This window comes from Megalobrama amblycephala, linkage group LG21 (assembly GCF_018812025.1).
Source record: "Megalobrama amblycephala isolate DHTTF-2021 linkage group LG21, ASM1881202v1, whole genome shotgun sequence".
In the NCBI taxonomy this organism is placed as follows: domain Eukaryota; kingdom Metazoa; phylum Chordata; class Actinopteri; order Cypriniformes; family Xenocyprididae; genus Megalobrama; species Megalobrama amblycephala.
This window is the reverse complement of record NC_063064.1, coordinates 25,478,187-25,505,384: the sequence shown is the minus strand read 5'-3', so window position 1 is coordinate 25,505,384 and position 27,198 is coordinate 25,478,187. Positions and strand designations below refer to the sequence as shown.

Genomic DNA, 27,198 nt, shown 5'->3' with positions numbered 1-27,198 from the left:
AAACTTAGTACAGTATTGGGTAAAGTAATTACCACAACAAATTAATTCAAGTACTTTACTATAGTATGGTTAAAAAACAAAGTATGGTTAAATTACTATAGTATGGCACAGCATAAGATCACACTCGCAAAACTAGAGTGAAACTATTGTTGGCTTTCAGTGTCAATGCACTCGATGTATTTTCGTTCACTCATCGCGAACCAATCAGAAGACGAGCTTCATGAAAACAAATCGCGTTTGGTCCAGAGCGCATACCGTAGCCAGAGCTCAATGTCAAAAGGAGAACCTAAACGGACTGTACCGTTATAAACCCCAAAACATGACGATTTTAATTAACGGTTTGGTAGCGCTTATCACGAGGAATAGGTGTGGATGATTAGAAATGACACTGACAATTTAAACAGGCTCTTACGAACTGGAATGTTTGTTTTAAATAACTATAAATCTTCCGTCCGTCACTGGATGCTGGCGAGAGGAGTATTAAACTTCCCTGTTTTCCTGTCACTCAAACTGCCGTACGTCATCATGTGGGCGGGCTCAGGTTTGCTGTCAACATTCATGCGGGATGCACAATACTTAACAAACATACAGAGCTTTAATACACATCCTTAAAAATGGTAAAAGGGCGTTTAATGACTTTGAAAAGCCTGTTCATGTGGTGAACCTGATTATTTTAATCGTTTTTATTGTGAAGTAAATGGATGGACAACATTGCGGACATGACTTGGCTAGTCATGAATCACTAATACAGTAACAAGATCTGGTTGCATGCTCTCCTCCTCCTGTAATCGACTGGGAAGCGGAAGGTTTTCTCTTTCATATCTTCTTAAATTCCATGTCAAGATCATAAATAGATGACAGCATGAGGAGCCGCAGTAATTCAGGAGTGAGGTTGGATGGATTTGCCAGACTTGTCCACGAAACAATATTATGTCACCAGGTTTGTTCAAAACATGATTGAGAATTCTATTCTATTCTATTCTATTCTATTCTATTCTATTCTATTCTATTCTATTCGTCTGCATCTTATTCTGTTTTACTGTAGTGTATTATATCATGCTGTTCTATTCTGTTTTGTATTATTTTGCTATATTCTGTACTATTCTGTTTGACTTTACTGTTCTAATCTATATTATGCATATTTATTATATTCTATTCTGCAGTACTCTGATCTATATTGTTTGTTATGTTAACCTGAATTATTAAAAGAGACTGGTGAAACACTTTATTGTGAAAATAAAAATCCAGCTCAAATAAAAACATAGGCCTTTCTAGTATCTTCTGGTTGAGATTCTTCTATACCATTGGGGCCATTTTGTTTGGAGGAATCTAAAAATAAATAAGGCTTGAACAAAGGTCACCTTTAAATAACCTGTGAGTGAGGGAAATATTTGTATTATCTGCAGCATGTGAATTCTGTTAAAAGCAGAGCTGATGATTTATGCACAACACAAGAAACTGTAGTAGTAGGATCAATAGTAGTAGTAATAAGTCATCACCATAACTATATTGGATTATTTTTATTATATATTATATGATTTTACATTTTCTCAGGAGGTATCTAATATTTAAAACACTATACACTGAACAAAATTATAAATGCAACACTTTTGTTTTCGCCCCCATTTTTCATGAGCTGAACTCAAAGATCTAAGACTTTTTCTATGTACACAAAAGGCATATTTCTCTCAAATATTGTTCACAAATCTGTCTAAATCTGTGTTAGTGAGCACTTCTCCTTTGCCGAGATAATCCATCCACCTCACAGGTGTGGCATATCAAGATGCTGATTAGACAGCATGATTATTGCACAGGTGTGCCTTAGGCTGGCCACAATAAAAGGGCACTCTAAAATGTGCAGTTTTATCACACAGCACAACGCCACAGATGTCGCACATTTTGAGGTAGCATGCAATTGGCATGCTGACTGCAGGAATGTCCACCAGAGCTGTTGCCCGTGAATTTAATGTTCATTTTTCTAACATAAGCCGTCTCCAAAGGCGTTTCAGAGAATTTGGCAGTACATCCAACCGGCCTCACAACCACAGACCACGTGTAACCACACCAGCCCAGGACCTCCACATCCAGCATCTTCACCTCCAAGATCATCTGAGACCAGCCACCCGGACAGCTGCTGCAACAATCAGTTTGCATAACCAAAGAATTTCTGAACAAACTGTCAGAAACTGTCTCAGGGAAGCTCATCTGCATGCTTGTCGTCCTCATCGGGGTCTTGACCCGATTGCAGTTCGTTGTCGTAACCGACTTGAGTGGGCAAATACTCAGATTCAGTGGCATCTGGTGTTCTCTTCACGGATGAATCCCGGTTTTCACTGTACAGGGCAGATGGCAGACAGCGTGTATGGCTTTGTGTGAGTGAGCAGTTTGCTGATGTCAGCGTTGTGGATCGAGTGGCCCGTGGTGGCGGTGGGGTTATGGTATGGGCAGGCGTATGTTATGGACAACGAACACAGGTGCATTTTATTGATGGCATTTTGAATGCACAGAGATACCGTGACGAGATCATGAGGCCCATTGTTGTGCCATTCATCCACGAACATCACCTCACGTTGCAGCATGATAATGCACGGCCCCATGTTGCAAGGATCTGTACACAATTCCTGGAAGCTGAAAACATCCCAGTTCTTGCATGGCCAGCATACTCACCGGACATGTCACCCATTGAGCATGTTTGGGATGCTCTGGATCGGCGTATACGACAGTGTGTTCCAGTTCCTGCCAATATCCAGCAACTTCGCACAGCCATTGAAGAGGAGTGGACCAACATTGCACAGGCCACAATCAACAACCTGATCAACTCTATGCGAAGGAGATGTATTGCATTGCGTGAGGCAAATGGTGGTCACACCAGATACTGACTGGTTTTCGAACCTCCCCCAATACAGTAAAACTGCACATTTTAAAGTGGCCTTTTATTGTGGCCAGCCTAAGGCACACCTGTGCAATATTCATGCTGTCTAATCAGCATCTTGATATGCCACACCTGTGAGGTGGATAGATTATCTCGGCAAAGAAGAAGTGCTCACGAACACGGATTTAGACAGATTTATGAACAATATTTGAGAGAAATAGGCCTTTTGTGTACATAGAAAAAGTCTTAGATCTTTGAGTTCAGCTCATGAAAAATGGGGGCAAAAACAAAAGTGTTGCGTTTATAATTTATATTATAATTTTGTTCAGTATAATATATACAATGCTCCAAGAATTAGCATAACAAACAGATCAAGCTAGTATTTCATTATTTGAACTATTATATATTTGAACTAATAAAGATGGGTTTTACCTCTCCATATAGAATCCAGTGACTGGTCTACTGCCAGCTAGTGAGCAGCAGAAGGATGCCTGGGTCAGAGATAATGTTTACAGCATCTTGGCAGTGTGGGGCCTTGGCATGGCTTATCGCAAGAATGCAGACCGCGATGAGGACAAAGCCAAAGCCTACGAGCTCGAACAGGTGACTAGAACTTCAATACATGACCATCTGTTGCATCATTGTTTAATAGTAGATTGTCGTTGAGTGGTGTATAACATGTTGTTGGATGATTGCTTCCACATACCAAACACTGTAACACCTTATTATGTGGTCTTAAAGTCTTATGATTGACTCATGTTCAAAAGTTTGGGGTTGGTAAGATTTTTTAATGTTTACAAGGAAGCCAAACATTTGTTCAATGTTTTCCAAAGAAGTAAAACAGATAAATATTATTACTATTTTAGATAAATGTGTTCTATTTTAATATATTTTAAAATGTAATTTATTTCTGTGATGCAATTACTCCAGTCACACGATCCTTCAGAAGTCATTCTAATATGCTGATTTCTAAAAACATCAAGGAATTGCTCAAGAAACATTTATTCTTATTATCAATTTTGAAAACAGATGTGCTGCTTAATACAGGTGCTGGTCATATAATTAGAATATCGTAAAAACTTTTTTATTGTAAATTATTTTTAAAAATGAAACTTTCATATATTCTAGATTCCCTACATGTAAAGTAAAACATTTCAAAAGTTTTTTTTTTTTTTTTTTTTTAATTTGTTGATTAGAGCGTACAGCTAATGAAAGTCCAAAATCCAGTATCTCAAAATATTAGAATATTTACATTTGAGTTTCATTAAATGACCATCCCTACAGTATAAATTCCGGGTATCTCTTGTTCTTTGAAACCACACTAATGGGGAAGACTGCTGACTTGGCAATGGTCCAGGAGACAATCATTGACACCCTCCCCAAAGAGAGTAAGTGACAGAAGGTGATGTATCAAAGCATATTGAATGCAAAGTTGACTAGAAGGAAGAAATTGGGTAGGCAAAGGTGCACAAGCAACAGGGATGACCGCAAGCTTGAGAATACTGTCAAGTAAAGCCGATTCAAACACTTGGGAGAGCTTCACAATGAGTCAAATGAAGCCGGAGTCAGCGCATCAAGAGTCACCACACTCGGACATCTTCAGGAAAAGGGCTACCAAGCCACTTCTGAAACAGAAACAACGTCAGAAGCATCTTACCTGGGCTAAGGAGAAAAAGAACTGGACAGTGAACAGTGGTCGAAAATCCTCTTTTCAGATAAAAGTAAATTTTGCATTTCATGTTGAAATCATGGTCCCAGAGTCTGAAGGAAGACTGGAGAGGCACAGAATCCAAGCTGCTTGAAGTCTAGTGGGAAGTTTCTGAAGTCAGTAATGATTTGGGGGGGGCCGTGACGTCTGCTGGTGTTGGTCCATTGTGTTTTATCAAGTGCAAAGTCAATGCAGCCATCTTCCAGGAGATTTTGGAGCACTTTATGCTTCCATCTGCTGACAAGCTTTATGGAGATGCTGATTTCCTTTTCCAGCAGGACTTTAGCACCTGCCCACAGTGCAAAAAGCACTTCCAAGTGGTTTGCTGACCATGATATTACTGTGCTTTATTGGCCAGCCAACATGCCTGACCTGAATCTATGGGATATTATCAAGAGAAAGATGAGAAACAGTCGATCCAACAATATACAGATGATCTGAAGGCTCAATAGTGCCTCAGCAGTGCCACAGGCTGATCACTTCCATGCCACACTTCAATGATGCTGTAATTTGTGCTAGGAGCAAGTCATTTGCTGTAATATGTGCTGCCGACCAAGTATTGAGTGCACAAATGAACATACTTTAAAGAGCTTGAACTTTTCTGTTTTGAAAATCCATTTTTTGATTGATCTTAGGAAATATTCTAATATTTTGAGATACTGGATTTTGGACTTTCATGAGCTGTACACTCTAATCATCAAAATTAAAAAAAAAAAATGTTTTTGAAATGTTTTACTTTACATGTAGGGAATCAATTTTTAAAAATAATTTACAATAAAAAAATTAACTTTTTGATGATATTCTAATTATATGACCAGCACCTGTATGCTTGTGGGAACCAAGATACATTTTTCAGAATTTTTTGATGAATAGAAAGGATAAAAGAACAGCATTTATTTGGCATAGAAATAATTTGCAACATTTTGTAAATAGTTTTACTGTCTTTTTTATCAATTTAATATTCCCTTGCTGAATAAAAGTATTCATTTGTAATAATATATTGTGTAAAATATGTAAATATAAATAAATCCAAAATATTGTGCTGCTCACTCCTTCTCGATAAAATCACTACTCGCATTATTAATAACATTTTGTTTTTTCAGAGCGTGGTTAAGCTAATGCAGGGGCTGCTGCAGTGTATGATGAGACAGGTACGGCATTTAACTTAACCTGTCCATTTGAACTATAAAAGTTTTTATTCTTTATTTTATACATTAGTTCATTGATTCTTTATTGAGCTCATGTCTGCACACATCCGATCAGCTCTCTAAGCATGTTCATATTACTGCAGGTGGAAAAGGTAGAGAAGTTCAAACACACACAGAGCACAAAGGACTGCCTGCATGCCAAATATCACACACCCACCTGTGCCACTGTGGTTGGAGATGATCAGTGGGGGCACCTTCAAGTCGATGCCACATCTCTGTACCTGCTCATCCTGGCTCAGATGACCGCTTCAGGTGAGAAGAACAATTGATCCTTAAAAAGATAGTTCACTCAAAAATGAATATTCATTCATTCAAACATTTACTCACCCTCATTCCAAACCTGTATAATTTTCTTTCATCTGTGGAACATAAAAGAAGATGTTTTGTGGGTTTTTTTGTCAATACAATGGAAGTCAATAGTCACCAAAACTGCTTGGTTTCCAATATTCCTCAAAATATGTTCTTTCTTGACATTGAGGTTTGGAACGACATGGGTGAGTAAATGATGACAGAATTTTCATTTTTAGATGGACAATGCTTTTAAACCAGCCTTTCCTGTGTTGACATCCAGATGAAATGTATCACTGTATTTGCTACTTGGTTTTGCATGTCACATGCATATATTTAGAGGCATTTTCTTTCTAGAGAACATTTGATTTGACAAAAATATGTACTGTATAGTAATCAAATTGTCAATTTTCTTGAGAAATGGCTGTAAATGTTAAACTTGTAAAAGTGGTAAATACTAATTTTGTACACTTTTAGGAGTAGCTAGGCCCTCAAAGAATCTGTACGTGCAGAAATGACAAATTTTCCACATCTTTTACACCTTTGTTTATTAATCTGTGCTACCTATGCTTTGCAGCTGAAAACACTTTTAAATGTACCAAAATAATTAATATTAGTAATTACTTTGGTACATTTAAAATGTTTTAAGCTGCAAAGCACAGTTAGCAGAGATTAGCAAATCCATTCCACAGAATTCTGCAGATTTCCCCCAAAACTAAAGCAGAAAATGTAAAACTAGTCCACAGATTCTGTATAGAAATGCCTAAAAGCTAACACACATGCACAAAATGCTTTGATTCCATGGGGACTTAAATTTAGCTTTTGATGGTTGTACTTTTTGTTGTGCTGTAGGATTTCTTATTTCATTGTTGTTGAAATCATATCGCAGGTCTACGTATCATATCTAACTTGGACGAGGTGGCGTTTATCCAGAACCTGGTGTTCTACATTGAGGCAGCTTACAAAGTGGCTGTGAGTTCTCATTGGTTTATCAAGAGGTTATATACCAGAGCCAAACTGGCATCACAGTCCTGTTCATTTTTTCCCCTGCAGGATTATGGGATGTGGGAGAGAGGAGACAAGACGAATCAGGGAATTCCTGAACTAAACGGCAGCTCTGTTGGAATGGCTAAGGTAGGAGAGCTATCTGTTCTCGTTTAGTCTGTCTGCTCTTTCAGAAGTTGATTTTGATATTCATGTTTTTAGGCAGCTTTGGAGGCTATTGATGAGCTTGACTTGTTCGGAGCTCACGGAGGCCCAAAATCAGTCATTCATGTTCTCCCAGATGAAGTAGAACATTGTCAGGTAAATTAATCAGAGTTTGTACAGACCAGGGCTGCGTCTCCCAAGAGCGCCGTTATGTCTAAGTAGATCATAGAAACCATTGGCACTAATGATCTCTATGGGTGCTTTCACACTTGTAGTTCAGTTCGCTTAGTCCGGACCAAAAAAGAAAACAAAAAAACATTTAGTCCTGGTCCGATTAGCTTTCAGATTGGCAATTTTATCATTGAACCAAAAGATACCGAACCAAAAGGCATAGGGATACTTTCACAACCTGATTGGTCAGATTTTATGCCTGTGATGGGCAAACTCGCAACTATGATGAGAAAAACTGATATGCGTGAGGATTCTGTCTTTTTAGGGTCTCATCTTTCTGTTTTTGGTTCATTTACATGTCTTTGGTCTGTGTTGTGTTTATATATCATTCGAATCGCACCAGAGTTCGTTTTGGAAGCTGACCAAGACCCATCTTTTCAGCAGTCTTGGCCCGCTTGATTGGTGCGCACCAGGGTTTGGATGACAGCATTCACATTGTCAGGGTTCTGCCCTGACAGCCCTGTCTGTTTTGTCTTTGTTTAATGTCTCCATGTTTATGTTATGTCTGAGCACATGGCTTTGTCTGTGTTTGTGTCTGCCATGTGCTCCTCTGTTCCCTCCTCCTTGTTTGTCACCACGCCCTCTGTTCTAGTCATTGTTCAGTCCTTGTTTGTTATTAGTGTTTTCACCTGTTCCCTGCTCCCTTTCTTGTTGAGTCCTCGTTTGTCTAAGTGTTGTCACCTGTTCCTCATGTTCTTTGCCTCCTTTATATTGTGCACTCTTTCCCTCATGTCTTTGCCAGTTCGTTAAGCTTCGTGCCTGTGTTCTAGTCTTTTGTTCTCCTAAGCTCTTAGCGTTTTGTGTTGGAGTTTCTCGTATCCCTTTTTGCCATTGTTGTCTTCCCTGTTCCAGACCATCTAACCACCTGTCTCGTCTAGTCCTCGTAGTGTCTCTGGTCTCCCCCTGTCCTGTCCTACAGACTGAGGATCCCTGTGGCTGCTCCTTCTCCCCGACAAGCAGCAAGACCGGTTCAGTGCCTGATCGTTTCTGATGGTTCTAACTGCTTAAGCTGTTTGATCCTGTCTGGCTCCCACTACATCTTTGGGCCTCATACTGCACACCTGCCAATGCTCACCGGCCTGCTTACTACCTGGGCTGTTCTCAGTGGCCGTTCCCTCAGCGTGCTCGTCTTTGTGTCGCACCCCCTTCCTATTGTATGGACTGTGTTCACCTCCACACCCTCTATATTCCCAGTTTGTCAATAAACCTGTAAAACTCATCCTGCGTTTGAGTCCTCCCTCACAGATCCCTGACAGAACGAACTGGCCAGTATAAGACTCAGCAGGATGAGCATCAGAGTCCGACCACCTGCTAACGCCCGGGAGAGAGTGGCTCGTCATCAAGGTTTGACTCGTCTTCGCCAACAAGGTTGGGAGATAGGATGCTTCGCCCAGACATTCTGGACTATGTCTAGGGGGCTAGATTACAATGACGCGGCTCTCAAAGACATCTTTAACGCCTGCTTAGATGATCCCCTACCTGCGTGGGAGATGGATTCTCTCAGAGTTCTAGATTTCTGGGGTTTCATCAACTATCTTCGTCATCGCAGCCCACGGAGAGTGTCTAGTCGTTTAGTATCTGCCTGCAGCAATTCTCCTGCCCTTCCTCGTCTGTCACGTCAAGTCTTTGATCCTCCTCTGACTTCTACCAAGAAGCTAAGGTTCAGAAAGAGGGTGACTGAGTCCACCACATCCACCTCAGAGACACTTCCAATAACCTCTGAGCCAGTCAAGTCTACCACAGTCTTTCCTCAAGCAATCAAGTCTGTTCCAGTCATTTCTGAGTTAACTAGATCCGATTCTACCATTCCTGAATCAGTCACATCCGCTTCTGTTATTCAGGAGCCAGTCAAGACAAGCACCGTCATCTCTCAATACATCAGGTCAGTTCCAGTATCTCCCCAATCTGAGTCAACCCCTGTTCAAGAAACGGTAACGTCTACTTCTGCTGCCCAAGGGCCAGTCAAGTCTACCACTGTCATCCCCCAAGCAATCAAGTCTGTTCCAGTCATTTCTGAGTTAACTAGATCCGATTCTACCATTCCTGAATCAGTCACATCCGCTTCCGTTATTCAGGAGCCAGTCAAGACAAGCACCGTCATCTCTCAATACATCAGGTCAGTTCCAGTATCTCCCCAATCTGAGTCAACCCCTATTCAAGAAACTGTAATGTCTACTTCTGCTGCCCAAGAGCCAGAGAAGTCTACCACTGCCATCTATCAGTCAAGATTTGTTTCTGTCATTTCTGATCCTGCTGTACCCGCTTTTGTCATTGCTGAGTCTATGGGGTTAACTACTATGCCGTCTGTGTTGGCCGAGTCAGTTACAGATACTACAGAGGCGGTCAAGCACATAACATTGACCCCTCAAGAGCTGAGGAGCGGAGAGGCCATAGTTATTCAGTCTAATACCCTTCCTTCTAAAGCCCCAAACACAGCAGTTTCTGAAGCATCTAGTCCAGTGGAATCAATTTCAAGACCGCTTGGCATTCCTGTCACACCGGAAGTGGGTGTTCTAGCCAGACATGACCTGTCCAGGAACTTCCCTTGTGTGACTCCAAAGCCAGTCAAATCAACTGTCTTTTCTCAGGGTACTAAATCAGCCACTCCTGAATCTGCCGAACTAACCACTGATTTCCCTGTATCTGCCAAGAGTTTTTCTGTTTTTCCTGAGCCTGTCAAATCAAGTGTTGTCCCTCAGTCAATTAAGCCTGCTCTTACTGAGTTTGCTGAGTCAGCTTCATTCACTGCTGAGTCTACAGAGGTCACTGCTGTTTTGCCTGAGGTAGCCAAGTTAACTGCAGATACTACAGAGGCGATCAGGCACACACCATCGACCCGTCGCAAACGGAAGAGAAAGACCCATGCAAGGCAGTCTACTATCCCCCAATCTCAAGCCTCAAGTCCAGTGGTCCGAGAATACCCAAGTCTGAGTGCCCAGAACCGTGAGGTCCTGGAGGACCCTATTATGATGGTCTCAGATCCGGTGGTCCCTGAGGTATCAGGTCCAGTGACTTTTTCTAAGCCACCTGTCAGTCAATTCATGCCCTCCAAGACCGTTTCTACCAGTGCAGTCATGTTAACAGAGGTCCCTTGTCAGTCAATGTCTGCTATTATGTCCAAGGAAGCCATTCCCAAATTGCCTGTAGTCATTGCTGCAGAGGCTTTTTCTGAATGTCTTACAAGTCTCATGTCCATAGTAAAGATTCCTGTTGTGTCCACAGTAAAGATTCCTGTTGTGTCCACAGTAAAGATTCCTGTTGTGTCCACAGTAAAGATTCCTGTTGTGTCCACAGTAAAGATTCCTGTTGTGTCCACAGTAAAGATTCCTGTTGTGTCCACAGTAAAGATTCCTGTTGTGTCCACAGTAAAGATTCCTGTTGTGTCCACAGTAAAGATTCCTGTTGTGTCCACAGTAAAGATTCCTGTTGTGTCCACAGTAAAGATTCCTGTTGTGTCCACAGTAAAGATTCCTGTTGTGTCCACAGTAAAGATTCCTGTTGTGTCCACAGTAAAGATTCCTGTTGTGTCCACAGTAAAGATTCCTGTTGTATCCACAAAGGATGAAATTCCAGGAGGAATTCCTGAGTCTGCTCCTGAGAGAGCAGTCCCAACGCCCGCTCTGTTGAGAGCAATTCCTCAGCCTGCTTCAGATGAGGTTTTTCCTGAGCTCGCTGCTAAGAAAGCTGTTCCCGAGTCCGCTCCCAAGGGAGATTCAGTCCCAGAGCCCACTCCAGAAGGAGCAGCCCCAGAGTCCGCTCAGATGAGAGCAGTTCCTGAGCCCGCTGCAGAGAGGGCTGTCCCTGAGCCCAGTGCTGAGAAAGCTGTTCACGAGTCCGCTCCCAAGGGAGATTCAGTCCCAGAGCCCACTCCAGAAAGAGCAGCCCCAGAGCCCGCTCAGATGAGAGCAGTTCCTGAGCCCGCTGCGTTGCCCGCTCCAGAGAGAGCGTTCACCGAGCCCGCTCCAGAGAGAGCGTTCACCGAGCCCGCTCCAGAGAGAGCATTCACCGAGCCCGCTCCAGAGAGAGCATTCACCGAGCCCGCTTCAGCTCCAGAGAGAGCAATCACAGTGCCCATTTCAGCTCCAGAGAGAGCAATCACAGTACCCATTACAGCTCCAGAGAGAGCGTTCACCGAGCCCGCTCCAGAGAGAGCGTTCACCGAGCCCGCTCTCGCTCCAGAAAGAGCATTCTCCGAGCCCGCTCCAGCCCCAGAGAGAGCGTTCACCCAGACCGCTCCAGCCCCAGAGAGAGCGTTCACCCAGACCACTCAAGAGAGAGCGTTCACCGAGCCTGCCCCAGCTCCAGAGAGAGCGATCACAGTGCCCGTTACAGCTCCAGAGAGAACGGTCACAGAGATTTCTCTAGCTCCTGAGCTTGATCCAATTTTGGCTCCTGCCCCTGAGGATAATTTTAAGTCTAGTTCTAAGGGTACCCTAAGGTCTGTTTCCAAACCCATTTCCAAGACGCTCACCTTCCCTGTCACTTCAGCCATTGCCCCTGATCCTGCCAGTGTCTCCAAGCCCAGTTGGAGGTCCAGACCAGTGAGACCAGTCCCTGTTTCCAAGAGTGCTCCCAGTCAAGTTTTCACCCCTCCCTCCCCTCCCTCTGTATTTGCTGGTTGTTATGGCTCTCCTAAGCCAGCACCACCCTGGTCAGCCAAGAACTTTATGCCCAGTTCCGTTCCCACCCGCCCCTTTCCACCCTCTGTGTTCCCTGGCCAGTTAGGATCCTCCAGTTTTGTTCCCCACCCACCCTCCCAGTTGGTACCTCCTTGGACCCCTTCGCCCTGTGTGGACGCCTGGAGGCGTCCATTGGAGGGGGGGTACTGTCAGGGTTCTGCCCTGACAGCCCTGTCTGTTTTGTCTTTGTTTAATGTCTCCATGTTTATGTTATGTCTGAGCACATGGCTTTGTCTGTGTTTGTGTCTGCCATGTGCTCCTCTGTTCCCTCCTCCTTGTTTGTCACCACGCCCTCTGTTCTAGTCATTGTTCAGTCCTTGTTTGTTATTAGTGTTTTCACCTGTTCCCTGCTCCCTTTCTTGTTGAGTCCTCGTTTGTCTAAGTGTTGTCACCTGTTCCTCATGTTCTTTGCCTCATTTATATTGTGCACTCTTTCCCTCATGTCTTTGCCAGTTCGTTAAGCTTCGTGCCTGTGTTCTAGTCTTTTGTTCTCCTAAGCTCTTAGCGTTTTGTGTTGGAGTTTCTCGTATCCCTTTTTGCCATTGTTGTCTTCCCTGTTCCAGACCATCTAACCACCTGTCTCGTCTAGTCCTCGTAGTGTCTCTGGTCTCCCCCTGTCCTGTCCTACAGACTGAGGATCCCTGTGGCTGCTCCTTCTCCCCGACAAGCAGCAAGACCGGTTCAGTGCCTGATCGTTTCTGATGGTTCTAACTGCTTAAGCTGTTTGATCCTGTCTGGCTCCCACTACATCTTTGGGCCTCATACTGCACACCTGCCAATGCTCACCGGCCTGCTTACTACCTGGGCTGTTCTCAGTGGCCGTTCCCTCAGCGTGCTCGTCTTTGTGTCGCACCCCCTTCCTATTGTATGGACTGTGTTCACCTCCACACCCTCTATATTCCCAGTTTGTCAATAAACCTGTAAAACTCATCCTGCGTTTGAGTCCTCCCTCACAGATCCCTGACACACATATGTTCAAATGAACCGCACTAACAGAGCAATTGCACCAGGGTTCCTTTTAATCGCACCAAACATGACAAGTGTGAACACACCCTATGATCAACTTAGGTTTATGATGCAGCCCAGGTTTATGCTTAAGTATTTAAGTGAATGATTCACATTTAAAATTGTTTCTCCAATCAATAAGATTTCCCAAGTCAAACATCTTGTTTTTCATTGTGTTTCAAGTCTATCTTGTGCTCCATGCTGCCTCGAGCTTCCACCTCTAAAGAGATAGATGCTGGTCTGCTCTCTGTGATCTCCTTTCCTGCATTTGCAGTGGAGGATGCAGATCTGGCCAACATCACCAAGGGTGAAATCATCACCAAGCTGCAGGTACTGTGGCGTCAGGGAAAAGGCTATGCGGGTCAATCCATCTTAAGTGATCTAATGGACAGTTTTTATCGAAGATTGCTCAGGGTTCCACATTTAGGCTCAGTTTATAATGGGAAGGATTTAAGGATTTTTCTGGGGGGTACCTTAGTTAGTATAATGTACATGTAGAACATTTTACCTGTACATTTGAAACATATCTTCATTTTTTTAATGGGGGCGAGAATGTGTGAGGGAATTCTTTAAACTTAAAGGGATAGTTCACCCAAAAATGAAAATTTGATGTTTATCTGCTTACCCCCAGGGCATCCAAGATGTAGGTGACTTTGTTTCTTCAGTAGAACACAAATGATGATTTTTAACTCCAACCGTTGCCGTCTGTCAGTCTTATAATGCGAGTCAATGGTAACACAATTTATAAGAGTCAATAAACATGCACAGACAAAACCAAATTAAACCCTGCGGCTCGTGACAACACACTGATGTCCTAAGACACGAAACGATCGATTTTGCGCTCTGGCAACGGCAGTGATGTCTAGCACTCATTGAAGTATATGCGCGAGACATCACTGCCATTGTCAGAGCGCGATCAGACCTCACTAACCGAGTGCTGAACGCAGTTGGACATAGTGGCGTATTAGAGGTAAAAATAATATAAATACTGTTTGTTTACTCGCACAAACCGATCGTTTCGTGTCTTAGGACATCAATGCGTCGTCACGAGCCGCAGGGTTTAATTTGGATTTGTCTGTGCATGTTTATTGACTCTTATAAATTGTGTTACCATTGACTCACATTATAAGACTGACAGACGGCAATGGTTAAAAGAGTTAAAAATCATCATTTGTGTTCTACTGAAGAAACAAAGTCACCTACATCTTGGATGCGCTGGGGGTAAGCAGATAAACATCAAATTTTCATTTTTGGGTGAACTATCCCTTTAAAAATGGTCAAGCAACCAACTTTTCAATTTTAGGACCACTTGAGATGGAATTACCCATGACACACACACATATTATTAAAAAAAACGCAATACTTTTGTGAGAGAACACAAACGTTTCTGGCTCTGTAGTTTTCAACTGTGGTTGCTATTTATTTATTACAAGTTTAAGCATGTTTTAATCATTTTAGGGACGTTACGGCTGTTGTCGATTTATCCGAGATGGATACAGGACCCCAAAAGAGGTAAGCAGATTTTTCACAAAATAAGTATTTTGTGGCTAGTTCTCTAATAATGTGACTGCATGCATTCTATATTTTTATGGTTGTTATAGGACCCCACTCGACTTCACTATGATCCAGCTGAGCTGAAGCTCTTTGAAAACATTGAATGTGAGTGGCCAGTGTTTTGGACATACCTTATACTTGATGGCATCTTCAATGAGGACCATGAGCAGGTATGAACAGGCTATCCTGTAATACTCACCTGTATTCTGAAAGCAGCTGTAGTAAATCTAACAAATGAGAAGTATGGAGGCTGCATGTAGTAATGATTGACGGCTTTGTGATTCTTCATAGGTGCAGGAATATAGAGAGGCTCTTGATGGAGTTTTGATCAGGGGCAAACACGGGATTCGTCTGGTGCCTGAACTCTACGCTGTACCTGCTGATAAAGTGAGTTTAAACTGTTTAGAACTAGTTTAGTTACTCAGATCGGGACCATGAACATTTCATAAATGTCTGATTTTCATCTGCAACAATTTATCATTTATCATACTGAGCTGTCATACACATTTATTATGTCAAATACTGATGCAATTGTACATTAAATCTATACCAAAGTATGCCAGTTCTGAGAAGTAATTCAGGTTGAATGAGTGTTTGCACTTTGGTCAGTTACTGTGACAACACGCAATTGTGGGTGAAATGTTTTAATCTGTTGCTCATCTGTGTGTTTGTTTCTTGTTCAGGTTGAGGAGGAGTACAGGAATCCTCGCTCTGTGGAGCGTGTGGCCGCTGGTCAGCTCCCGCATATGTGGGGCCAGTCACTGTATATCCTGGGCAGTCTGCTGGTTGAGGTACTGAAGCCTGGAAAGACAGGATCTACTTTCTTAAACACGTTATATGTAATCTGAAAATTAATGTTATATCATGTCAAATGTTGAAGGGCTACCTTTGGTATCTTTGTTGATTAAGTGCACATGTGAAATGCCAAAATAGAGTTCAGTCATTACAACTCTCTGAGACAGTTTTGGCAATGTTAATGTATTTGGTCTCTGCGGACTAGACCTGCTATGCATGCCGCTGCTGCAGAGCAATAATGGACTTGCTACTGACATTAGATACACTGCTGTGAGCATGTAAGATATGATGCTGCTGCATGAATAGACATATGTAATTCCCAGGCAGATCTAGACAGGTGGAGCTGGGGGAGGTGGAGGGTTTCAGAGGAACTCTGATAGCGTGCTGCAGGACCAGCTTACATCAAACACTGAACCAGACTATTTGAATGTTGAGCAAGCAATCTCATTTGGCTGCAGAATCAGTAGAGGTCAATCAGCTTGCCATGTGGTAGTGGTGTGATAGCTTGCAGATTGCATGTAAAGGATCTATCAGTCTATGCCATCTAGATATTTATCTCAGTGTTTCTTGTGCAGTCCTTTATGTTTTATCTGTTCTGCTCCTTTTACTATTATTTGACAAATGACTCCTTTTTATCAGGGATTTCTGGCCCCTGGAGAGATTGATCCTCTTAATAGGCGATTTTCTAAAGAATTCAAGCCAGATGTTGTTGTGCAAGGTTTGTGAATATTATTTCCTATTTTATAAGGAATATAGACAGTAATGCAAGACACAGGCCTATTTGTACAATATCTTAAATTTTGTACCTGTTATTACCTTTTAATCTGATCTGTAATTCAGGGGAATGGTATATGCAAGGTTTTTAGAAATATATTTTGGTTAAGCTCAGGCACTTTTGCTTTTTTAATTGCAGTATAGTTTGATTAATTACACAATAGTTTTACAACAAAATTAACAAGATATATAGTGATACAGGATATAAAGGAAATAAAGAGATAAAGGGCAAAAGTTGCTCAGTAAGGAAGTGACGGCTCATATGAGAATGAATTAACTTTTTAAATGATGATATTATCATACCGATTTCTATGATATCTAACAAATTGAGCAATGATCACTGTGTTTAAGTGAGACAAAACAATTATCATCGAACTCATTGCTAATACATATGTTTAGCCTGTTGATTTTCATGTTAAACATATATAATATACACTAATATGGTTATGATCATATGATTTCTATCAGTAAAATATGTGAGCTTAATATTTTCTTAATATTTAATATTTTATATTAGGGGATATGAGAATCTGCCACATAGTAGGAAGGACCCACCTGGTTGCTTTGGGCTGAAGTAGATTCAGTTCATTACTTGAAACTCAATTTTGAATTTGAATCTTGACACTATAATTTGCTGAACAGAGAAAATTGACCTTTTGCTAGCAGCTCTATTTGTTGTGTTTAGTGAGTGTAGTGGCTGAGTCAGTGCAGATCCAGCAGCTGCTGAGGGATCATGGGATTGAGGTTCAGACGGTCTCTGATGTTTTGCCCATCCGGGTCATGCCAGCTCGCATCCTGAGCCACATTTATGTGAAATTAGGTAAGTGTTCAGATCTAAATTTGACTAACAGGACAAAGCTAGATGGAGTAAATGGCTACATCTGCAAAATTGCATTAAGAAGAAGGTCTTTAAGGTTCTAGGATACAAAATTAAATTCCTTTCTCCATTGCACAGGTAACTATAAAAAACTGAATCTGAGCGGGCGACCATACAGGCACATCGGTGTCCTGGGGACTTCCAAGTTTTATGAGCTCAGAAATGGTACTTACACATTCACTCCACAGGTAAATAAAAATGATCTCACATGGCAGGAAGTTAGACTGCAAATATATGCATATACTGTAAAGTCTAATAAAATCATTATAACTATGTTTTTTTTCCTCTCATAGTTCATTGACCAGCATCACTTCTATTTGGCCTTGGATAACCAGATGATTGTTGAGATGTTGCGGACAGAGCTTGCTTACCTGTCTTCCTGCTGGCGGATGACTGGAAGACCTACCCTCACGTTCCCTATTACGCAGAGCATGCTGGGTAAAACATCTTCTTGCTTCTCCTCAGAACATATTGAGGCAATCTGCAAAAAATAATATTAACAGTCTCTTTGTTTCTGTTATTGGTCCAGTTGAAGATGGTGACAGTATTGACCCCTGTATTCTGTCCACCTTGCGGAAGCTTCAAGATGGCTACTTTGCGGGTGCAAGGTCAGACAATTTGTGACAATAATAATAAAAAGAAATATGTATTGTATGATGTTTAAGGCACAAATGTGGTTAATTTCAAAATACCTTTACTGTTTAGGGTGCAGATGGCAAACCTCTCCTCGTTCCTCACCACCTCCTTCCACACCCAACTCAGCTTCTTGGATGCAGACTCTGAAGAGAATCTGCTAGAGGAGGATGAGGAGGAAGAGGAAGAAGAGAGTTTTGGGCCCTCAGGTATCCCTACTGACTCACACACAGCTGCTTTGGAAATAGTCTGTCCCCCAAAAATATATCAGTACTTTGCTGAAAAGACCAGATTAGTTAATTGATGTTGGATCAAGGTTGGATTTTGCTGGTTAGTGCTGGTCAAACTGATGGTCTTTCATTGGGTCTTTCATAAGGTCACATAGTTACACATTACTACATGTATATACTATAGTAATAACATTAAATTATGCACAATTACAAGTAACTTAACCTAAACCAAACACTACTCCTAATTGTTATGCTATAGTAAGTACATGTAGTTAATTACATTTGCCCAGTGCTTAACTGAGTAAGTACAATGTAACTACTTCACCTTAAAAATAAAGTGTAACCTAAAATAAAATATAATATTACATGAAAAACCTAAACTTAAAAAAATTCTAAAAAATCTGAATTATTGCTTTGGCAAATTAAATGAATAAAATGTCAACTTTAATAAATATAAATAAAAGCTAAATAGAAAATTAAAATTAAATATTAATATTTTAATATTTTATTAAAATTAAAAAAAATAATAAAAATGACAAAAGCACATAACAAAAATGACAAAAAAATAAACTAAAATTAAAATAAAACTATTAAATAAAAGCTAATTCAAAATATCAATAAATACTATAATAGTATTTAAATAATACACTGTATATTGGTTATCTACTGACTTTAGAGCATTTTAAAACATGTATTTTTACAGTTTACCCATAAGCTCACTTAGATAATCAGAAGTTAGCTCAAAAGTTAATCTTTAAAAAAAATAAATACATTTAACAATAATTTAAGAATTTAACACTGATAAATGTAATCTTTAGCAAATCTCAAAGTGAATATCCATTTTCCATACTGTACATTGTAATGTTGTGATGGCTAAATGCACTTTTTTATTTTTTAGTATTTAATTAATTTATTTATAATTTATTTCTTGCAGGAGGTTCAGGAGACATGTTTGACCAGTATCTCACAGATCTGTTGCACAGCACTGCCACAAAATGCCATCTACCTCCCATCCAGAGGGGGCAGCACCACGTGTTCAGTGCTGAACACACCACCAGGGACATCCTTTCTTTCATGGCCCAGGTTCAGGGCCACAACATGCCCAGTAAGCCTTCAAGGTCGATCTTTAATTATTAAGTTAATTTCATGCTTTCTTTTAGAGGACGGCTGGCTATCTCATTATATGATGTGCTTTTCAGAGTCTTCCATGTATTTGCCTGTTGCCCCCATCATGAGCAAACACAGGAAGTCTCTGAACCTGCTGGATGTTGCTCAGCACAATGTTACTCATCACACCAAGGCAAGTACACACACTCCAGCAAACATAAAGTGAGGAGAATAAAATGAATGCATTTGTATGATATATGTGTGGTAACGGTTTTGTCTGCAAAAACTCTAGGCTGATAGTGTTAACCTGCACTTGCCACATGATTCTCATGGGAACACAGACTTTGCTTATCTGGTCGATCAGCTAAAGCATTGTCCAACCCTTCAGGACCAGGCAGATATCCTCTATGTCCTCTATGCTATGAAGTGAGACCATCCATACAAATAATCTGCGCATATCCATTCTAATATTTTGTTATTTAACACAGCCATTTTAACTGAAATCAATCATTAAAGCGCTCTCTTCCTGGTCTTTTTTGTGTGTTTAGAGGTCCGGATTGGGTGGTAAATCTGTCAGGACAAGGTGAGGCGACGGTTCGCTCTCTTCTTGAGGAGCTTTATGTTCGGGCGGGAGCGTGTAAGGAATGGGGCCTCATCCGCTACATCTCAGGCATCCTGAAGAAGAGGGTGGAAGTCCTTGCTGAAGTGAGACCTCATGTCAATTAATACGTTTTTATCAGTTACAATCACATTATGTTTCACGGGTTGATAAAAATAAATAAATAAATAAATAAAATTATAAAAAAATAAAAAATACAGTAAAAACTGATAAAAAATACAGTAAAAACAGTAATACTTTGAAATATTATTACAACTATTTTAACTATTACAACTATTACAACTATATATGATTTATTCCTGTTATGGCAAAGCTGAATTTTCAGCATCATTACTCCAATCTTCAGTGTCACATGATCCTTCAGAAATCATTCTAATATGCTGATTTGGTGCTCAAGATACATTTCTTATTATTATCAATGTTGAAAATGGTTGTGCTGCTTAAAATTTTGGAAAGCATGATATTTATTATCATGATATAATTTATTTATTTATTTGATAAATAGAAAGTTCAAAAGAACTACATTTATTGAAATAGAAATCTTTTATTACATTATAAATTTCTTTACTGTCATTTTCGAACAATTTGTTGAAAGTATTAATTACTTTGTTGCTTTAAAGATGCCCTAGAATGAAAAATTGAATTTATATATGGCATAGTTAAATAACAAGAGTTCAGTACATGGAAATGACATACAATGAGTCTCAAACTCCATTGTTTCCTCCTTCTTATATAAATCTCATTTGTTTAAAAGACCTCTGAAGAACAGGCGAATTTCAACATAACACCGACTGTTACGTAATTATTAATATGTACGCCCCAATATTTGCATATGCCAGCCCATGTTCAAGGCATTAGACAAGCCAGTATTAACGTCTGGATCTGTGCACAGCTGAATCATCAGACTAGGTAAGCAAGCAAGGACAACAGCGAAAAATGGCAGATGGAGCAATAATAACTGACATGATCCATGATAACATGATATTTTTAGTTTTATTTGTAAACTGTCTTTCTAAATGTTTCGTTAGCATGTTGCTAATGTACTGTTGAATGTGGTTAAAGTTACCATCGTTTCTTACTGTATTCACGGAGACAAGAGCCGTCGTTATTTTCATTTTTTAAACACATGCAGTCTGTATAATGCATAAACACATCTTCATTCTTTATAAATCTCTCCAACAGTGTAGCATTAGCCGTTAGCCATGGAGCACAGCCTCAAATTCATTCAGAATCAAATGTAAACATCCAAATAAATACTATACTCACATAATCCGACGCATGCATGCAGTCTGCATGACGAACACTTTGTAAAGATCCATTTTGAGGGTTATATTAGCTGTGTAAACTTTGTTTATGCACTGTTTAAGGCAAGCGCGAGCTCCGTGGGCGTGGAGCGTGAGCATTTAAAGGGGCCGCAACCTGAATCAGCGCATTTCTAATTATGCCTCAAAATAGGCAGTTAAAAAAATTAATAAAAAAAATCTATGGGGTATTTGGAGCTGAAACTTCACAGACACATTCAGGGAACACCTTAGACTTATATTACATCTTGTAAAAAACATTCGATGGCACCTTTAAAAAAAATCATATTAATTCCAAACTTTTGAACAGTAATGAATGTGAATGTCAGATTTTAAAACTGTCTTGGAAACTTTTCCCTTCATTTATTAATCATTTTCCAGACTCAAATTTTAATCCTAAACTATGAAAATCCATCATAAAATATAAATTATTAGAATTATAAAACATAAATAAAACCAAAAATATTTCATATCAGTTTGACCATCAATTGCATTATTTCCATGACCAACAATTTTGCCTCTAATAATTTTGTTTGTTTGTTTGTTTGTATACACACAGGCCTGCACAGATCTGATCTCCCATCATAAACAGCTAACAGTGGGTCTTCCTCCTGAGCCCAGAGAGAAGGTCATCACAGTGTGAGTGACTTTAGTTGCCTCTAGTCATTTTAGATGTTCCTTTTTAAATAATTTTAATATTATCATATTACTTAACCAATTCTCTTATTTGTAGTCCTCTTCCACCCGAGGAACTGATTAGCCTGATCTATGAAGCCAGCGGACAAGACATCAGCATTGCAGTGCTCACACAGGTAGTCCTAATTTTAAGCATTAAAGTGATCTTCCTATTTTTTCCACTCAACATTTGGTAAACTTTATCTACTCAATTCACTTATTAAACGTCTGAATTCAGGAGATCATGGTGTATCTGGCCATGTATGTGCGCTCTCAGCCATCTCTATTCGGAGATATGCTGCGTCTGCGCATCGGGCTCATCATGCAAGTGATGGCTACAGAACTTGCTCGCAGTCTACACTGCTCAGGTACAGCCAATCAGGCGATGCAAATCTTTTCATCCGCTTACATTCACTGCAAAGAATCTGTCCGTGTGATCTCTACAGGTGAGGAGGCGTCAGAGAGCCTGATGAGCCTCAGTCCATTTGACATGAAGAATCTCTTACATCACATCCTGAGCGGGAAAGAGTTTGGTGTAGAGAGGAGCAGTGAGTAATAATCCACTGTAATTTTCATGCTATTTACTCCAGCAAATGTTTCTGCTGGTCTGTTATGGTCTTTAATCATTTCCCTGTGTTGTGTGAAAGTGCGTCCGATTCAGTCTTCAGCTACCAGTCCTGCCATCTCCATCCATGAGCTCGGACACACGGGGGCCACCAAGACCGAGCGCACAGGCATCAGAAAACTCAAGACTGAAATCAAACAGGTGGAGTTTTTATATTTCATATATTATTATATATTTACCGTGTCATTTAAGATGTTATAAACAGATTTCTTTACTAGTGTACATTAAATAACATTTATATTATTTTGTTTTCAGCTCGATGACTCCAGACCCATAAGCGTGGGTTGAGTTTGTAAAATTGTTTTTTTTTCAGGCATGCTGTGCTAATATTTTAGAGTAGCTTGATGTCACAACACATTTGTCGAATCATGAAACTTCTGAGTAATATTCAGTTTGCCCGTATCATACACATCTTGAAGCATCTTTTTGATTGTAAGCCTCTCTGTATGATGCCTCAAATGTTCATTCGTCTGAAATACTTTCCATTCTTATGTTCATTTTAAATGTTTGTATGTTCTGCTTTTATCCTCATAGATCTTTACCAGCAGTCATTCCATCAGCAGTAATTTCACATCCCCTCGTTCCACGGTAACTCGCAAAAAACCTACCAAAACCCTCTGTTATCTATGGAAGCTTGTTTCCGCCACTGAATAAAAAAATTAAAAAGGTAATTGCGACTTTTTATCTCAGAGTTCTTACTTCTTTTCTAAGAATTGCGTGATATAAACTCGCATTTGCAAGAAATAAAGTCCGAATTTATACCTCACAATTCTGACTTTATAACAGGCAATTGCGAGTTATAAAGTCAAAATTGCATGATATAAGGTTTCAATTGCATTATAAAGTCAGAATTGTGTGATATAGTCGCAATCACGAGTTATAAAGTCAGAATTGCGAGATATAAACACAATTCTGAGAAAAACGCAATTGTGATTTATATATCATGCAATTTTGACTTTATAACTCGTAATTGTGAATTTATATCTCACAATTCTGCCTTTATATCTCACATTTGCTACTTTATATCACGCAATTCTGAGAAAAAAGTCAGATGTGTATGATGTAAACTCGCAATTAGCGAGAAAAGGTCAGAATTGTGAGATAAAAAGTCACAATTACCTTTTTTATTTTTTATTCAGTGGTGAAAACAAGCTTCCATAGTTAACCCCTGCTCTCCACTATGTCAAATACTATTTTTTTTACATCAGTCATTTTAAAAGACTAAAGGTTAATCCAACTTGGAGGGGTGTGTTCTGCTCAAATTTTCAGTTTAGTTTTTTTCAGTGCTTCAGATTATTTTTCTGAGTTGAAATGGGACAAACTTGCAGCCATAACATTTGTAATATGTGTCACAATTCAGTCTTGTCTTGTGCTCATTTCACTCACTTAGCATGGGCTGACATAATGACATCTTTAGCTATGTTTATCCTAGATCTTGCTTACTAAACCTGAAGCATGCTTTTAACTGTTTTATGTGCTGACTTGAGCTGTCACTTTAAAGCCGACGTCCCACAATGTTAGCTCTGCCTTTGTATCTTTTGATATACTGACAATGCAAATGTATGAATGTCTGTAGCGATGCAGCAGTCCCTCCACTCCCAGTGGGATCCTGTCTCCGACCGGTACAGGCGACTCACACCTGCAGTGGGAGGAGCGCCAGGGCCAGTGGCTGAGGAGACGCAGATTAGACGGGGCCATAAACAGGGTGCCCATGGGCTTCTACCAGAAAGTCTGGAAGATTCTCCAGAAATGTCACGGCCTCTCCATTGCCGGATACGTCTTGCCTTCCTCCACCACCAGTGAGGTACATCCGCCTCCTGCACACATACACACTATAATGTACCGTTTTTACGTGATCAAATAAATGCAGATTTGGTAAGTGTAAGAGACTTCTTTCATAAACATTAAAAAATCTAACCAACCCCAAACCTTTGAAAGGTATTTATATATTGAAGTATTATGTTTTATATTGCTGTACTATATTATATTGAAAGGTGAACCTGCAATTTTCATTTAAATACCCATAAACGTGTACATTGTCTGTGTGCATTATTGTAGATGACAGAGGGAGAGATTAAATTTGCAGTGCATGTGGAGTCTGTACTGAATCATGTCCCACAGCCGGAGTACAGACAGCTGCTGGTGGAGGCCATTATGGTGCTGATGCTTGTGGCCGACATGGAGATTCCCAGTATTGGTGGAATTATTCACATCGACCGCATTGTCCACATGGCCAATGATCTCTTTCAGCAGGATCAGGTATTATCGTGCTTTTTTATATGCTGTTACGTGTTGCTCATTACGTGTTCACATGTATGTACACACCTGCCTGTTCTTTATTATTACTATTTTCTATAATATAGCAAATATTAAAGGGGTCCTATTAGGCTTTTTTAGTGTGTATGTGTAATGTTGCTGTTTGTGCATGAAAAAGGTCTGCAAAGTTACAAAGCATAAAGTCACTCCAAAAGGAGTCTTGAGTTATCTTCCGGGAACGTACATGCCACAATATTCCTCATTTAAATAATTCCCGCCCAAAGCATGTGCAAAAAAAGGGGGCGAGGCCAGTTTGAGTTGGAAGTGTGTTGAAACTCTTGCACTGCATCCCAGTTCGCCTACTTATACTACGCCCTAAAAGTATGTACTCTTTTTGTGAAGAAAAAGCACATACTGTTGAGTGTGTAGCAAAAGAGTAGACAAATTTTGGGACATACTATCACGTCATACAATTGCGTCTTTGCTCCCTGTCGCATCCTGTCACTGTAAACTGGCCTGTCAATCATACTAAGTCCTCCACATTTCATTTAATTTCCTACCGTATCGGAGAGATTGCAGTAGCACGTTGTTCTGCAGTTGCAGGTCTTTCATGCAGAGAACTCTCCTCATATTAATTGCATAGTGATGCATTTAAAAGTTGGCCAAATTGATCTTTATAAAAGTCCACATTGTTACTGCAGATGAAATATAGCACGGATAACATTAAATAAATATTTTTTATCAGGTTAAACTGATTATTAGCCACTCAAACCTTTATCTAAACCTCTCACCGTTGGTCACTCATATACGGATATCCGCTCATATGCTTGGAACATTCAAGCATGAAAAACCTATTCTAGTAGACCCCAAAAACAAAATCAAGACTTCAAAAAAGGGCATATAATAATAATAATAATAATAATAATAATAATAATAATAATAATAAAATGTCACTTAATGTCATCAAAACTGTGAAATAACCCAAATGGAATTATGGCAATTATTTACTGATGAAAAACATTAAACAGATCAAAACTCTTATATTTAGCTTGGTCAAAGTGGCCTTCTTTTGTCTAGATTCCAGCTTTGCACAGTCTGGACACTGTTGCATATGTGTTTTCATTGCAGAGATCCAACGGGGCCAATGAGTATTTCTTGGAGAAAGATCCTGCCACAGGAATCTGCAACTTCTTTTATGACAGTGCTCCTAGCGGCAGCTATGGTACGATGACTTATCTTTCCAAGGCTGTGGTCACATATGTTCAAGACTTCCTGCCAAGCAGCAGCTGTCTAATGCAGTAACGACTGCAGTTCCCAGAAAATTTGTGACCTTCAGGACTGATCTATGACCAGTTTCATTAAATCTAACAGTGAAAAAATACAGTTGACCTCAGTTCAGTAGCAAAGGACAAGCATCAACAGGGAAGCCACTAAAATGCCACAGGATATGTTGTGAAGCTTACAGACTGCGGCTAATGGACCACTGTGCTGTTCTGTGTTTGAAGTATACAATTCTGTTTAAAAACTGTAAAATGCAAATAATTAATAATAATTAATTTAAACCGATGGTTTAAAATTTATGTTATTTTAAGTTTTTTTGGGGGGGGGTTGGTTGGTTGGCTAACTCATTTTAAATATTTTATCATTTTATGTTCGTAGAAATGTGTTTTATTTTATTTAAATTGGAGCTTAAATTGTATGTCTATATAGGCCACTTAAAGGTCCGGTGATCTTTACTCTAGTTAAAGAGAACATTGTGTTGCATTACTGTAAGCTTTGAGACTTGTGTTTTCCTATGAACAATATCTTATAGCTTGTTATTACATTATAAAATTACTCTGCAATGTGTTATTTAACAGGTGCTTCTTATTCAAAGAAACATACAGTAAACATACAGGCAATACAAAATGTAATGCCTCTGAGAATCTTGTGAAAAAATGAAATCATAGTCTGTACTTTGCATGAAAAATGCAACATTTTTATAACTCATGGTAAAGCCTAGCATGTGCAATTCAAAGCTGTGATTTTTTTTTTTTTTTTTTTTGTACAGGTAACCGGCCAAATAAGGTATTTGAATTATTATTTAGTGAGCAGAAAACAGGTTAATACATAGGTTGATATCAGAAATGTATTTTCATTCATTTTATCGGGGGCAGTTAACAGAGAAAATTAAGATAAATATGATGGATTTAGCAATTACATTATGGAAAAATGTTTTAGGTTTTGTAGTATGTTCCGATCTGTGACATTTGAAAAGCAAAAGGGCATTCTTCTTCATGGATATTGACAGTTGAGATATTTGTGTTTGACCAATTGATTTTTACATTTTGTTTTGTTTCTCTTTACGTATAATTACTACTTTTGAAGGGAAGTACTGTATTTTAACCCCCATTAAGAATTTGTATAACCACAGACAAATAAAATCTAATTGTTTCTAATTAACCATGGCTTTTCCTGGCTGTATGTTGTGGATTTTCTGGTTATAATGTTTAAGTATATGCTAATGAATCGTGGGACACTTTTTAAAGTAATTAGGAATTTACGAAGTTAAGAGTAAACGTTTACAGTTATTTTAAAAATCTTATCGTAACCCCTTCAGACCCTGCGTCCAT

General features: G+C 39.7%; 1 protein-coding gene across 3 annotated transcripts; it reads left to right on the top strand.

The window, feature by feature from the left end:
- Positions 1-241: 241 nt before the first annotated feature.
- Positions 242-27,028, top strand: phka2 (phosphorylase kinase, alpha 2 (liver)). 3 transcript variants are annotated; one of them, XM_048172493.1, is made up of 32 exons: positions 242-940; positions 3,317-3,475; positions 5,684-5,731; positions 5,872-6,040; positions 6,966-7,048; positions 7,130-7,210; positions 7,283-7,381; positions 13,324-13,470; positions 14,599-14,652; positions 14,742-14,864; positions 14,986-15,081; positions 15,378-15,485; positions 16,129-16,207; positions 16,949-17,083; positions 17,219-17,328; positions 17,434-17,578; positions 17,670-17,748; positions 17,846-17,982; positions 18,938-19,108; positions 19,203-19,303; positions 19,403-19,536; positions 19,659-19,815; positions 21,590-21,669; positions 21,764-21,842; positions 21,944-22,073; positions 22,152-22,253; positions 22,353-22,471; positions 22,586-22,609; positions 22,865-22,918; positions 23,907-24,134; positions 24,389-24,589; positions 25,715-27,028. In XM_048172493.1, exons 1-32 carry the CDS (start codon positions 863-865, stop codon positions 25,886-25,888), a joined length of 3,684 nt encoding a protein of 1,227 aa, XP_048028450.1. In that variant the 5' UTR covers positions 242-862; the 3' UTR covers positions 25,889-27,028. The 3 variants fall into 3 exon arrangements, with proteins under 3 accessions (XP_048028450.1, XP_048028451.1, XP_048028452.1); XM_048172494.1 differs by lacking the exon at positions 22,586-22,609; XM_048172495.1 differs by lacking the exon at positions 22,865-22,918.
- Positions 27,029-27,198: the final 170 nt, after the last annotated feature.